Source organism: Harpegnathos saltator, unplaced genomic scaffold (assembly GCF_003227715.2).
Source record: "Harpegnathos saltator strain DR-91 unplaced genomic scaffold, Hsal_v8.6 scaffold63, whole genome shotgun sequence".
In the NCBI taxonomy this organism is placed as follows: Eukaryota; Metazoa; Arthropoda; class Insecta; order Hymenoptera; family Formicidae; genus Harpegnathos; species Harpegnathos saltator.
The window spans coordinates 622146-635769 of NW_020230460.1; the positions used below are offsets into that span (position 1 = coordinate 622146).

A 13624-nucleotide genomic window follows, 5' to 3' on the forward strand; every position below is an offset into this window, starting at 1 on the left:
ACTTAGTCCAAGAATAAGTGCTTCAGCTTCTTATATAGCGTCCTTCGGAAAAGTATTTAACGGTAACAAAATATCGAATCCTTTACATATATATCCTACTATTATACATCCTTGAGATCTCTCTCTCTCTCTCTCTCTCTCTCTCTCTCTCTCTCTCTCTCTCTCTCTCTCTCTCTCTCTCTCTCTCTCTCTCTCTCTCTCTCTCTCTCTCTCTCTTCTCTTCTCTCTCTCTCTGTATATATATACTATGCCCTTATCAAAAAATCTTTATTCAAAGCCAAATTATCCTTCCATCGTCTATCATGAAAAATCACCATCTTTAGTTGAATTTAAATCATACGGCAGTAAACTACATATCGACATCAATAATGCAAGGCCCATTCGTTCTCCTGCAAAAAAGTATCGACTACTTCCTTCATCGCCAAGTTCGGAATCAACTGGTCCTGTGTCAGACGTACACGAGTAACTGGATCGAAATGACCAACCCGTTGAAGATGTTCCTCGATATCTTTCCGCTCATATGTAATCCCACTGGGCGTGATCACAGGCTCCTGAAGAATCTCGAAGCTGATTTTGCCGCATAAGTAGTCGGGCACTTCTCTTTTCTGCACACATATACATATATGTATACAATATTTTATTTGGAGATGTTTAATAAAACAAGCAGAATGCAAAATTCGTTTTGAAAGCTAAAGATGGGGAAGATGAAAAGAAACAAACCCTCCTCCTTTCATCGACCTTGGCGAAGAGATCGTTCAGCCGCGATATGCAAGTATCTCTCTTCTCCTCGATTTCCTCCTTTCTCCTGGCAAATTCGGCTGAGCTTGCCTCCGCATCAGAATCCTTTGCTGGCTCTTGCTCTTGCAAAGTAGTTAAACTGCGCTTTGCATCGTCTATAATTAGTTGATTTAGGTAGGTTTGCAGCTCAATGTCTTGGGCGATCCTTTGTTCCTCCCTCATCTGAAAGCGACGTTTACGGGCTTGTCGTAATACGCTGGTGACGTCATCACCATAGTTCAACTTTTGTTCCTTTGCCAAATCCACAGCTGCGTTGCGTTGAATATTTAATATTTATAATCAAATTTATATCAATTGTGTCATCTACACTCAGGAGAACAGCAAGATTATATAAAAGCATGTTTTGATACCTCTTTGTAAATGCTTCACAGCCTCGTCATAAAGCTCCAATTCTAGCAGAGCAAGTCCCAAGAAAAAGTGACCTTTCATCAAACAAGGGTCTATATCTAAGGCTCGTCTGCAGTCTTGACACACGGATTCCCATCGTTTGAGCTTCAAGTGACAAAGTGCCCGATTTGTGAAGTATAATGCTTGATCTGGATTTTTGATCTGCAATATATGTATAAAGAATTGAAAGAAATGAGAAATCGTTTATGCAATACATAGTACGCAACTATCTGCGTCCCTACATATTCAATTAAGATACAAAGTATTATCCCCACAGCAATTCAACTTAAATTTCCCCCTCGTTTTCGTCGTTATCTTTTAGTTCAAACTTTCGGCGCCAGGGGCACCATCAAATTATGGTCTTCGGCACACCGCGTGATTTATGACTCAAAACAAAAAATATCTTGCTGCGTAACGAGCAAGTGGGCGCACGGACGAGCCCCAAATTGGGCTCTCGATTCGAATGCGTGATCGCATGTATGCATCGATGTCACTCACGATCGCCTTTGTGTAGCAATTAGCCGCGTCTTCGTACTTGTGGAGGCTGAAAAGACGGTTTCCTTGTTCCTTCAGCTCCTTGTCGGACAGGTTCGCCGTCGAATACATCTTACTCATGATGGCGATCGGTATCACGTCGCACTACATGCACGATGAATTATTCGCAACAGAAGCCGTACGAATGCGTGAAACAATAATCAGGATATTATTTCTCTAACCTCAAACCCAGGACGCCTGATGTTTCATCTTGCATCCGTTAAGTCATCGACTTTGATCAAGCCGACGTGCACGTAGACTGGCTAACGAAGAAAATCGCAGTACGACGCTACAGACATCTCGAGGGAAAATTGAACATTATCTTTATAAGCATTTCTCGTTTTTATTTCTTTTTCCAGATCATTGATTTCGCAGGAACTTACATACGTTTGACAAATTCTATAGATTTTGATAGGCGTATAAAACATCGATCGCGAAATGACTCTTATTACCTTTGACAAGTAAAGATAAAAATCATATATGTTTCCGATTGGGTATCAATTCGACACGGCACGATTGGACACAAAGTAAATGATTGTGACTGGATTTAATAATTCACTAGATGAAACTTTGTGCCGGTTGTCCAATCGTGCTGTGCCGAATTGAAGCTCTCCCGTTTTTTCGCATTTAAAGTAAACGCTCTAAATGCAAACATCATAATCGGTTTCACGTATGACATTCTCTCCCAAGATCTTTCTCAAAAAATTGGTCACAGCTGATTAATATAGAAGCCGAGAGATTCCAGAGAGTTTTCTCTTTACTGACTCATCACTGATTATTAGGTAGTGATGACTACTGGCTGTTATACAGAGTGTCTCAGAGCTTTGGGACACGGGCTCCATAGGGACTAAGACCATAGAGCTAAGTGAGAGGAACAAAAAGTCCTCTACCATAATGTGAAAATCGTAATAGTTTTTTAGTAATAACCGCGTAAAGTTTGGTGTTTTCCACGCCCATCGCGGCCTATAGACGCTCCGCGGCAAGCTGTGTGTAGAGGCTGAGCGATAACGCGTCTCGCGCTGACTGTCACGTTGGCGTCTTGGCGCTTTGACGCCGCGCGATGGTCAGCGCGAGCCGCGTTATCGCTCAGCCCCTACGCACACAACTTGCAGCGAAGCGGCTATAGGCCGCGCTGGGCGTGGAAAACACCTAACTTTGCGCTGTTATAATTAAAAAAACTATTACGATTTTCACATTATGGCCTCTTTTGGTTCTCTTTTGGTCTGGAGGACTCTTTTGTTCCTCTCACTTAGCTCTATGTCCTTACGAAGCCCGTGTGCCAAAGTTCTGAGACACCCTGTATATGAACAAGGATAGGGATAACTACTGGCTGTTTGCTTCCAAGTCCATATCCGACCAAATGGCTTCAGTCTCGCTTTCTTCGGGCGCCTCGTCGTTGTCCGTGTCCGGCAAACCGTCGCCGACGTCGTAACTCGTATCAGCTTGCTCTTCACCGACAGACATATAGTAAGCAGAGTCGAGTTTACTGGAGGAATTGTCAAGTCTATGCATTCCTTCCAAAGCTTTTCTGTTGCTCGGATCTAAGCTGGAAGCGGAAACGAAAAGTATAAAAGTTGCATCTAGATTCACAGTACAGATAAATGAAATTGTAGAAGCAGATGGTATACTTCAAAGCTATGGCATAATGATCCAAAGCTTTCTCCTCATTGTGCACTCTGGCCCACAAGTCTCCCAAGGTTTGATGAAGCCTACAGGTGGACTGGATCTCCACTTGTCTCTCGAGTAATTTGATGGCTGCTTCGAAATTCATCTCTTGCTCGTATATCTCCGCGAGATAAAACACCGCGGTTAGGTAAACTTCATCTTGAGTTAACGCCTTCTGAAGAAGATTCTTGGCCTTACCCACAGACACAGGGTCCTTCATTAGCACGGACGCGTACAACTGTAAGAAGAAAGCGATATTTAACATTTTCAGAACGACGTTCCGAAATTTGAAACTTACTGTCAGGACTCTGGCAGTATGTCCTAGCTGTTTGCAAGAGCTGCTGGCGATATTCAATGCTTCCCTCAACCGATGCATCCCAACTAGACAGTCCACCAGGCCCTTATGTGGCTCGAATCTGTAAGGTTTCAGCTGCACCGCGTGCCTGAAGAAGAACAACGCGTCCTGGTACTTTTTCTGCTCGATGAGGATGTTGCCACGTAATATGGTGGCTTCTATGTCGTTGGAATTCAGATTGAATGCCTGAGCGGTGAGAGTATGAGCTCTACTGAATTTCCTTGCTGCATACAGAGAGTACGCCATAGCCACATAAATCTCACTGGTGCATTCGTTGTTGGCAGTAATTTGTGGTATTAACCGTTCTAAATCCTTGTAATGCTGCATATTGTATAGCACAGCAGCATATACATCCACCCTGCGGAGAGATATGAACATACTATTCTTTGATATATTCTTAAATTCTTAATGCTTACCCTTTTGTTATATCTGGCTCAAAACCCCGGGCGCGTCTCAAGCATAATAGAGCATTTTTATCATCGCCAGCATAATAATAACATTCTCCCATGATTGTCAATAGGTTGAAATTATCTCTGAGTAAAACATTGTCCAATGATCTCAACGTTGATACAGCATGTGCATATTCTCTATTATGAATATGAGCATGTGCCTTAATCCATGAGTTTAACCATTCCAAGTTCATTGAACCAGAGCTGACAATCAGAGAGTTAACTTCTGTACCCTTTACACCTAAGGAGAGAAGTCCTTCAGCTGCCTCCAAAGCCAATGGACACTCCTTTAGAACTTCTTTATACGTAGTGATAGCAGACCGTTCCATTCCTTGCTCGTGGAACATTTTGGCCAAAGCCATGTTTACCTTGGCAGTACGTTGTTTGCCAGGTATACTTTGTAACACTTGTAGTGCTTCCTGTGGGTTCTTAGACTTCACTAAGCACAAATGAATCTGATATTTGACATTGACATCTGATGGCAGATCTTTCTGTCTATCCAACAGGGGCTTTCCTGTGCCCTTTGACTTGAGTAAACATTTACGGAACTGTAGAGCTTTCTTATAAAGGGTCTCTGCCCTGCGATATTTGCCCAAGTGAAAATGAGCATCTGCATAATAGACATACACATGGAACTTGTTGTAGCCGGGAAATAGCTCGGCATTGTGCTCGCTAAGGGAAAGCACTAGGTTTGTTAGGGAGATCACATTGGAGTACAATGATTGATCGTACAGCAATTTGATCTGTTCAAATAACCCTGACATGGTTGGTCTTCCTTTGATAGATTTTACTGAGAGTCGCTAATGAACTGTAATAATAACCAGAAGAAAAGTATGAGAAACTTGAAATTTCTAAAATCTTAAGATATGACAAAGAAGCATGAGTTTGACGAGTTTTCTAAAATTTATAGTTCCTCTAGATTTGTTCACATAGTTCCTCCTGCTTGCATTATATTCGAAATTCATATAGATCGGTTAAAGATATAGAGCTACATTAACGAGCAGGTTCTATGAAAACTACTCACCTCGGTTTTAATAAAACACCAGCTGATATAACCTAAAAGATTATTATGCTGCTTGAAGTTATTGACGTAAAATGTTTGAATGATAATTCGATAGAGGGCATTACAATATGTTACATACGCGCCAAATATAAAATGTTGCTATTTTTATCTTTTTGTAATATAACATATTTTATATTATTTTATATGTACAATATTGTATTGATATAACTGCAAATATTTTGCGTCATTTCTGCGAATGTGATGTTCTAATTTGTGAGTTATTTGTTGATTGTGAATTAATTTTTGTAGATAGGCAAGTGCCCGCGACAATCGAATTGACTTGAAATTGTCTGTCAATTGATATCCCCATTTTTACAATAATACGTCCCATCTTTAAACAGAATGGAATAGAATCCTCGTCGACGAACGAACGGCAATAATCCGTACCTCGAAAGAACGTTAAAAAATGCAAGAGAGTAAGTCCTATCTGTTTTTGTGACATAGCATCGTGCTATTATAATCTTCGCGGGAAATTCGCAGATACTGAAAAAACCCATCCAAGCACATCAAGTGGCGGACAATTTATCGACACGTTGATCGGACAATGGATGAAGAGGACAGGAACAAACATCGTATTGCACCAAACGGAAAATGTACCTGCAGAAAGTCAGACGGTGAGTACGATGTAAGTTTCCGCGAAATGTCTCCTTCAACGTCTGCTTCGCTCACACAAATTGTGATCTGTAAAAATAGCGAGTGGCTGAAAACTCAAACTCACAAGAGAGCAAGCAGGTTTTGCAAAACCAGGAACGCAGCATCCAAGTCTTACAACGGAAACTAAAGCAGAGCCAGAAGGCGGAAATCTCTCTGTCTTCGGCCTTGGAAATGGAGATGCGTAATAAGGAAGAGATTCAAATAAAGTAATCCTTTTTATTTCCTACCTCAACGTAACCCCATGACTTGCCGTACGACCTAATTTACCCTTTGACACCATTGATAGGCTGAACGCCACTTGGGAATCCATCGACACTATCGCAGATTACTTCAATTACATCAGCGAAAGCCTCGCGAGCTTCCAACAGCACCGTGCTAATTTATCCAACCTTTACGACAATGTGATCCTGAAGCAACAGGAAAACATTCAGAAGCTGCAGTCGAGCAATACAATGTTGAAAGGCATGACTTTTGAACTTCCGAATTGTTTCAAAACTTTCTAATTCGAAATTCCTTCTCGTGATAATCATTCCTATAATCGTAGATCTGCAGAAAGATATCGCGCAATTCGAAAACGAATCCCAGCTGCAAGAAAAAAGGTAATAACACGCACGACAATAATTCGATATTTATACAGACACGTAACGATACTCTCAAAGTCGTTTCGGGAATCAGATTTCAGGAAGCGACGATAGAACAGAATAAGTTGCGGAAACAATTGGAGGACTCCGTTTGCGAACTGCAATCGCAGAAGAATAAATTGGCGAATGTGCACGCCGAGGAGAAGTTGAAGCTCGTCAAAGTTCGTTAGATCAGCCATTTTATTCGAAGCAGCCTTGTGTTTTTTTTTTCTGTATGCTATATATATTTTTTTTCTCATATTTTGACTCGCTGCTCTCCCTCTTTTCTAATTTAGGAGCAGCAGCGGTTGCTACTCGAATATGAAAATTTGCAGTCGCGGCTGCAAATTATCGAGAATGAAAAATGCGACATCACGAAGTCCGCAACACAACTGCAGAATAAATTACTGCTACAAGAAGAGAAGTGAGTCTTCGCGCCAAATGCAATAAATCGCACGAGCTATGCTACGTAATATCTGAATATTTCTTCTTTTTTCTTTCAGGACTCAAGCAGCGTTAACGGAACAGAGTAAACTGCGGAAACAATTAGAAAATGCTAATAATGAATTTTACATGCAGAAGAATACTTTAATCAGCGCATATGCCGAAGAGAAGAAAAAATTGATTGAAGTAATACATTGGGAGAGGGGAACTCCAGAATGTTTTAATCTCACAGTTTAACTGTAATGTTTCATTTTTTTTCATAGGAGCAACAACAATTTCTATCTGATTGTGAGAGTTTGCAATCGCAGTTAAGCATACTGAAGCAAGATAACAGCAACGCTGCGGAGGCAGTCGTGCAAAAGGATACGCTTATTTCGAAGCTCCAGAAAGAAAATTCCACGTATAAGTGAGTATTCGAATCGATGAGATATTTATGAAAGCGAGTTTTAATTTTTATCGTGTAGGAATCAAATCGAGACGCTAATGACGAGTAACAAGGAGGCGAGTGACAAGTATAAAGCTTTGGAGGAAAAGCAAAACATGTGGGAGAAGGAATCGCATACAAAGACGGAAAGAGTGAGTTTGATGCAAGCATTTTTTTTCTTTCATCAAAATTTTGAGCTTTTGTTTACTTGTCTAACATGGGTTATCTTTTAGATTCAAAGCTTGGAAGGGGTATTAAACGCGATGAAACAAAGGGAGACCAGCTTTGTCAATGACATAAACAGAATAGAGAAAAATTTAACCAACGAGAGGGATTACTCCAAAAATCTCGAGAGCAAGCTGTCGGGTGTGAAGAAAGACTTACACGCCGCAGAAATGCAAAATTCCGAGATGCAAGAAGCTCTGAAAAGCGCCAAGTCTGCCAATGAGCTTATTAACATTGAACTTCAACACAAATTGAAGGTTCTTCAGAAGAAGAAGGAGGAAGTTGCTGAGCGTGAGGACATGTGGACTAAGGTAACGAATGCGAATCGTATATTAACATAAAATTCACACGACTGATGTTCCAACTTTCCAGAACGCAGAGATTTTGCACGAGAACACTCGAGCCAAGCACGCAGAAGAAGTGTCGGCCTTGACGAACAGCTACGAAGCACGTTTGCTGGAATTAAGGAAGACTATAGAGCGTCTGAACGAAACAAGTAATAATATCACGCAGGAGAATAGCGCATTAAAAACGTCGTTAACAGAAATGAGAGAGGAGAACATCAGCCTAAAGAGTAACTATCAATTTACTATGGAACGTAACGAGAATCTTCAGAACAAGCTGAAAGAAGCCACAGATGCGATGCAGATGAATATTCAGGAATCCAAAAAGAACTTCCTAAAGGATAAGAAGCAGACAGAGGCCAAGAGCGAATTTGCGTTGCGTTCCGAGCCAGAGATTATGGAAATGCTCGAAGCCGATCAAAGCAACGTAAGTGAACGGCGAAGATGATAGCAATCGTCGATTATCGAATGTTTCGCGGAATACGAAATGAACGATGCAGGATCTCTCTGGACGCACTTATGAATTATCTCTGTGAATCCCTCCACTTTTAGGTTTCTACATCTATGAATCTCGGATCACAGATCTCGGATCTCGGCGATAACGAGTACGGCAGGTCATTATCGCAGCGCCGGAATCGGACGTACTCGATAGAGAGGGAAAGTCCAAAGGAGGTACGTAAGTACGTTCACATGCCATTAGCGAGAGAATAACATAACTCGTAAATTAAGTGAACTTAAAGAGAGCACGGCAAAAGTGAAATATGAATAAAAGAGGATAATAGCGTAATGAAGTCTCTCGCGAGAGTTGGCGGGGTATTGAAGTAGTGAAAGTGAGAGCAAATACACGAGTTTTTAATGCATAATCTTATTCGTCCTCTCATTCTCCGCTAATAGATATCGCGCTGAAACAGTTATAACAGATGGAAGCGTTTTGTTGACTTATTTTTGTTTTCTGTTTCAGCAAGAGAAGGAAGTTACGTCAGCGGGAAAGAAGTTCTTCAAATCGCGTCAGCTGCGTACTTATTTGAAACGACGATAGATTTCATGAGGAAGCGAAGAATATGTTCATGAATGAACATCGACGTCGTTATCGTTTAATGTTTCATATCTTTTCTCGCTTTTTTTCTCTTCGTTCCAAGTATCTGTTAGAAACTTATCAGTTTAGAAAACGATAGCAACGAGGCAAGATAATTTGCAGTCGCGAGTAGAAGAAAACAAAAGAGTCAAAGGTTCCGGCATATCCAGCGTAAACACAAGATCGATATCGGGAGGAGTGGGTAGCTGCATTTAAAATGCGCCGTGAACACGGAGCGTAGTCAGCGTCAGCGCTCTCGAAAAAACACCCACGCACCTTCGACACGATGAAGACAAGATTGTATATAGCTGGTGGAAGAGAGCGCGCAGAACGCTTAAATTTAAACGTGATTCACCGGTCCGCCATCCAGCCAATAAATGATCCCCTTTGAATCGACACGAAACTCAAATTACGCAACGCGGTAATGGAATCGCGGATTTCGTCATCCTCGCGGCTGGAACGTTTCGTACGCGTTACTTGTTTCTTCCTTTTTGTAAACCTTACGAGAACCAGTCTCTCGCCCGTGTAAAAATACATCTCTCTTATACGTTGCATATGTCGCGACTCTTTCCTCCAGTTGCTCGCTCCGCGAGAGAAGATTCATTTGGCACGGACCTCTGTTCTCTTTAAAACCATAAATCCTCGCGTCTCATAAATCAGCGACGGTATCTTCAGTTATTATATCTACGGACTTTTGTCTGCAAGGATGTCTGAAAAATTGTCTCCTCCGCTAGACTTTCAGTCTATCTCGCGTTCGTGCGAGGTGGTATCAGCCGCGAAATCTGGATCGCGCAATAATAACCCGAGCCGTATGACAGAGAACTATTTAAAAGTAGCACGCCCCACTTTCCACGAGGGCGGCCGTTTTTTTTTTCCATTTTTTTCTTTCTGACTCAGGACCTCGACACGTTGCCTATGCCCTACACCGATACGGCCTCGTGTGTTCGCATCTCAGCCTCTAATCAGACTAGGTCAGCGCGAATTGTCCCATTTGAGCGGATCAGATGATCCTTAATCTGACATTTCCGTCTTTGAGAGCGAGCGTACAATTCAGGTAATTCAGCATCAGCTTTGCGTATCCGTGAGAGCATAAATAATCAAAGGAACGATGTTTGTCCTTTTCGCACTGGTCAATGTCCAGGCAATCAGCTTTTCGTTGCGTAAACCGAGGGAATTGGAAATACCTCAAAGCGGTGTGTCGTTCGTGTTAATTGCGTCGACTGATTACATCTTACTGATTGAAGAGCAAGATTTTTGCTCGACGGAGAGGAGTCGCGGGTTTTCTCAAATTTTCGAATACTTGGAGGTTACAAAATAAACGGACATTCCATAAGTATAAATCGGATGACGAATTGACCTTCCGTCGCGTGAAACTTCACGACCGCTGCATCTTGCGTGAGATCAAGGCTGCGAGGAAGTGAAAAGTTCCGGACGATTAACCACTATTAATCGCTACGCACGAGACGAACGGCTCGATTGAAGCTTAGCGAGAAGACGGGTGGATTCATCGCGATACTCAAGAAGTGTCAGGATTAAAACCGCGCGCGGCCCACACTCATGCGAATCTTGTTGCGGCTTATTTACCAGACGCTGCGATCATTATTAAACTGTCCAATTTTCACAGCAGCTGCGTCTTGCCGCGAATTTCGGAAAACCTATTTCTCGTTTAACTGAATAAGCCGCTAATATTAGAATCCCGAAACGCGTGAAATCACGTACGCTTACGTCGCTTCATACTGGGTGTCCCATAGCCGCGCAGCGTGGAGGAAAAATAAGTCGGACGTTGCGCAAGTGAACATGCGGGAAAGAGTACGGGATGAATGGTCGATGAAGTTTTCAGGACCCATCAGACAGGACACGTGGCGGACAAAACGATGAGGAATCGTCAAGTACCTCTTCGCCTGGGCGAGATTCTCCTCCTGCCGTCTCTTGGGACACCCTATACTCTCTTACGTTGTTGGACAGACTTCTCCCCCGACTTGGTCGCGGTGGGTGCGCGGTCCACGCGAGCATATAAAAAGCTGCGACTAGGAGCCGCGGCACTTCAGTCTTTTCCAAAATATCACAAGGATGGCTCTAGAACGTCAAGTGCGCGCTAAGGTATATATATATTTCGGCAGTGTAACCGCGCTTCGTCGTCCCGGTGCAAGCGTTCCGAGCCGTTTACGGTCACGCGCGTCGCACAGTGATTTTCCGAGTTATCTCCCTGGACTCCCCAGCGGCGAGAAAAGAAATCTCACCGTTTTTAATGTAGAAACGCACGCTTGAAAGGGCAAAAAGAAAAGAGAGAAAAACGTGTCGTTAGAAACATCTCCTCCGGACGATCCAGGCTACTCCGAGTCGCGCCAGGCCGTTGATTTTTCCCCGAGATTCACCAAGTACACCCCGCGGACCTCCAGTTTTCATGCTGGCGCACGAGATTAGATCGAACCTCGCGACCTTAGAGTCTAAATTTTAAGCCGGCGTTTCTCTTCGCAGATCGCGGCGAAGCGCAACCCCGAGCAGGAGAAGGAGGCGCAGGAATGGATCGAGTCGATCCTTGGTAAGAAATTCCCTCCCGGCGAGACCTTCGAAGATGTGCTTAAGGACGGCCAGGTCCTGTGCCACCTCATGAACAAGATCTTGCCCGGGTCGGTGCCGAAAATCAACTCCAGCGGCGGACAGTTCAAGATGATGGAGAATATCAACTTGTGAGTAATGGTTCGCGGCAAAGATCATATCGAGGTACTCACTCACTGCACAGCAGCTACATCGAGCACGTTGCAGGTTCCAAAAAGCCCTCAAGGACTACGGGGTGGACGACGTTGATGTTTTCCAGACGGTCGACTTGTGGGAGAAGAAAGACATCGCGCAAGTAGTGACGACGCTGTTCGCCCTCGGCAGAACGGTACGTGTTCTCATAGTATCATAGCTTGCAATTATTAGATAAGAGATAAGAAAAAACTCGCGGCCGGGAGTAAGAAAGGACCAACGAAAGCTCGAGACGGGATATTCAGTCACGTCTGTGAAATCGTTGGATCTTGTTGCTGATACACGCGTGCTGACACCTACGACCCTCGCTCTCATTGACCCTTTTCGTCCCAGTCAGAACCGCAACGTTGATTCGACTCTGATTGATGTCGTAGTGGTCGACGAAACGTTGAATCAACCTTAATTCAACTCTCATCGACGTCGAATCAACATTGTGGTTCTGACTAGGGTGTCGTTATCGTCGACCTCTCTGTGGTAATTTCGCATATTTGTTGTCTCTACGAAGCGCGCGATGATGATGATATCCGAACCGATACAATAATATCAGTGGAGTTAATCATCGCCATTAATCTCTGTTCGCTTAGACCTACAAGCATCCCGAATGGAAAGGACCCTACCTGGGACCTAAGCCGTCGGAGGAGTGCAAACGTGAATTCACTGAGGAACAATTGCGCGCTGGCGAGTCGGTGATCGGTTTGCAGGCGGGTTCTAACAAGGGTGCGACCCAGGCCGGTCAAAGTCTTGGCGCGACTCGTAAAATCCTGCTTGGAAAGTAAATCAAAGTTCAGTGTAACGGCAGACTCTCTCTCTCTCCCTCTCCCCCCCTCTCTCTCTCTCTCTCTTCTCTTCCTCTCCCTCTTTCCCCACTCGCTCGCTCTCTCCACCTTCCCACTCCTTAGAGCTAAAGTCGCGTACTTTTTTATGTACACAAACGCATATGTATACTTTACTTTTTGTAATTAAACGATAAATAGTTGGTCACTTATTGATCCACCCCGTCGCATTCGACATCTCGACGGATATCTACCGTAATGATAAATTACTGTCCCTTTGTAAAAATCGCCTAAGATACATCTGTCGCTAGTTCAACGTACCCGGCGACATTGGTCGTCGCTGATTGAGCGATAAATTAATTTTTGTAATTGAGCGTTATCGTTATTTGTTTCACCTATCTTCGCACAATCACGCCAAGCTGTTGCAGCGGTAGATACGTGCTTCGAAAAATAAACTGTTGCTCGGAGAATTTTCAATAAAGTTCTATCCATCCGAAATGAGTGCTGTTGAGCTTTCTTTTCCTTCATCAACGCTTACGTTTCCGTCCAGCCGCGGCCGACCCATCGGTCACTCGCCATTCTTCAGCAATCGCCATTTATGGTTGCGAAAGTGATCTCGCTTCGGCTTCACGCTGGAGACGTCGAAAATAAAACGCGGCGCGCACGATGCAAAATTGCGTGCAATTGGAATCGTGCCAAGTTAAGTCGTGCCGGTACGCAGGAGAGTACGCCGCGAGAGTTCTATTGATACCCGAAACGATGCTTCATATCGCCCATCCAAAATCCGCGAGATGCTGCCGCTCGCAGCATTCTCATCGACGTACATAATTTTAGATCTCGCACAGCGAGCGGCTCATTAAAATTCGCTACGCCTCGCTCCGTTTCGCAGCGGAGTCACCTTTGCCGGTATAACATGCACTCTTTTTACGCGCTATTAGAAAAAAAAAAATATATATATACATATGTATGTATGTCAGCACTTGAAGACATAAACATTATCGGTGAAGATACGGACTATTATCTGATAACGCCGCGTCTGAAGTTACCAGAATACGCAAACAAA

At 43.4% G+C, this 13624-nt stretch overlaps 4 protein-coding genes across 4 annotated transcripts; 2 read left to right on the forward strand and 2 right to left on the reverse strand.

Moving 5' to 3' along the window:
* Positions 1 to 213: 213 nt before the first annotated feature.
* On the reverse strand, positions 214 to 1974 carry STUB1 (STIP1 homology and U-box containing protein 1). Its single transcript, XM_011151551.3, has 4 exons — positions 1684 to 1974; positions 1149 to 1347; positions 721 to 1046; positions 214 to 605 (listed from the first exon to the last, which is right to left on the reverse strand). The coding sequence occupies exons 1-4, from the start codon at positions 1798 to 1800 to the stop codon at positions 363 to 365; spliced, it is 885 nt and encodes a 294-aa protein (XP_011149853.1). The 5' UTR covers positions 1801 to 1974; the 3' UTR covers positions 214 to 362.
* A 793-nt stretch (positions 1975 to 2767) lies between these two features.
* Positions 2768 to 5275, reverse strand: APC7 (anaphase-promoting complex subunit 7). The gene is made up of 5 exons (XM_011151572.2): positions 5213 to 5275; positions 4156 to 4996; positions 3683 to 4097; positions 3348 to 3622; positions 2768 to 3265 (listed from the first exon to the last, which is right to left on the reverse strand). Exons 2-5 carry the CDS (start codon positions 4950 to 4952, stop codon positions 3043 to 3045), a joined length of 1710 nt encoding a protein of 569 aa, XP_011149874.1. The 5' UTR covers positions 4953 to 4996; positions 5213 to 5275; the 3' UTR covers positions 2768 to 3042.
* On the forward strand, positions 5258 to 10937 carry LOC105189695 (WEB family protein At5g16730, chloroplastic-like). The gene is made up of 14 exons (XM_025304638.1): positions 5258 to 5278; positions 5647 to 5844; positions 5945 to 6111; positions 6192 to 6367; positions 6450 to 6504; positions 6581 to 6707; positions 6822 to 6949; positions 7029 to 7155; positions 7233 to 7375; positions 7434 to 7545; positions 7627 to 7929; positions 7991 to 8389; positions 8515 to 8634; positions 8924 to 10937. Exons 1-14 carry the CDS (start codon positions 5258 to 5260, stop codon positions 8999 to 9001), a joined length of 2154 nt encoding a protein of 717 aa, XP_025160423.1. The 3' UTR covers positions 9002 to 10937.
* A 53-nt stretch (positions 10938 to 10990) lies between these two features.
* On the forward strand, positions 10991 to 13059 carry Mp20 (muscle-specific protein 20 transgelin). Its single transcript, XM_011151584.2, has 4 exons — positions 10991 to 11137; positions 11516 to 11727; positions 11804 to 11924; positions 12373 to 13059. The coding sequence occupies exons 1-4, from the start codon at positions 11108 to 11110 to the stop codon at positions 12562 to 12564; spliced, it is 555 nt and encodes a 184-aa protein (XP_011149886.1). The 5' UTR covers positions 10991 to 11107; the 3' UTR covers positions 12565 to 13059.
* The last annotated feature ends 565 nt before the right edge of the window (positions 13060 to 13624 follow it).

Excerpts from the sequence above, each read along its gene's own strand:
- STUB1 (XM_011151551.3), bottom strand. The coding sequence starts at position 1,800 with ATGAGTAAGATGTATTCGACGGCGAACCTGTCCGACAAGGAGCTGAAG. Across the intron at positions 1,348-1,683 it reads ATTGCTACACAAAGGCGATC|ATCAAAAATCCAGATCAAGC; the intron begins GTGAGTGACATC and ends CATATATTGCAG. Across the intron at positions 1,047-1,148 it reads TGTGAAGCATTTACAAAGAG|CTGTGGATTTGGCAAAGGAA; the intron begins GTATCAAAACAT and ends AACGCAACGCAG.
- APC7 (XM_011151572.2), bottom strand. The coding sequence starts at position 4,952 with ATGTCAGGGTTATTTGAACAGATCAAATTGCTGTACGATCAATCATTG. Across the intron at positions 3,623-3,682 it reads ATACTGCCAGAGTCCTGACA|TTGTACGCGTCCGTGCTAAT; the intron begins GTAAGTTTCAAA and ends TTCTTCTTACAG. Across the intron at positions 3,266-3,347 it reads CATTATGCCATAGCTTTGAA|CTTAGATCCGAGCAACAGAA; the intron begins GTATACCATCTG and ends TTCCGCTTCCAG.
- LOC105189695 (XM_025304638.1), top strand. The coding sequence starts at position 5,258 with ATGCTGCTTGAAGTTATTGAC. Across the intron at positions 5,279-5,646 it reads TGCTGCTTGAAGTTATTGAC|AACGTTAAAAAATGCAAGAG; the intron begins GTAAAATGTTTG and ends GTACCTCGAAAG. Across the intron at positions 6,505-6,580 it reads TCCCAGCTGCAAGAAAAAAG|ATTTCAGGAAGCGACGATAG; the intron begins GTAATAACACGC and ends TTCGGGAATCAG.
- Mp20 (XM_011151584.2), top strand. The coding sequence starts at position 11,108 with ATGGCTCTAGAACGTCAAGTGCGCGCTAAG. Across the intron at positions 11,728-11,803 it reads ATGATGGAGAATATCAACTT|GTTCCAAAAAGCCCTCAAGG; the intron begins GTGAGTAATGGT and ends AGCACGTTGCAG. Across the intron at positions 11,925-12,372 it reads TGTTCGCCCTCGGCAGAACG|ACCTACAAGCATCCCGAATG; the intron begins GTACGTGTTCTC and ends CTGTTCGCTTAG.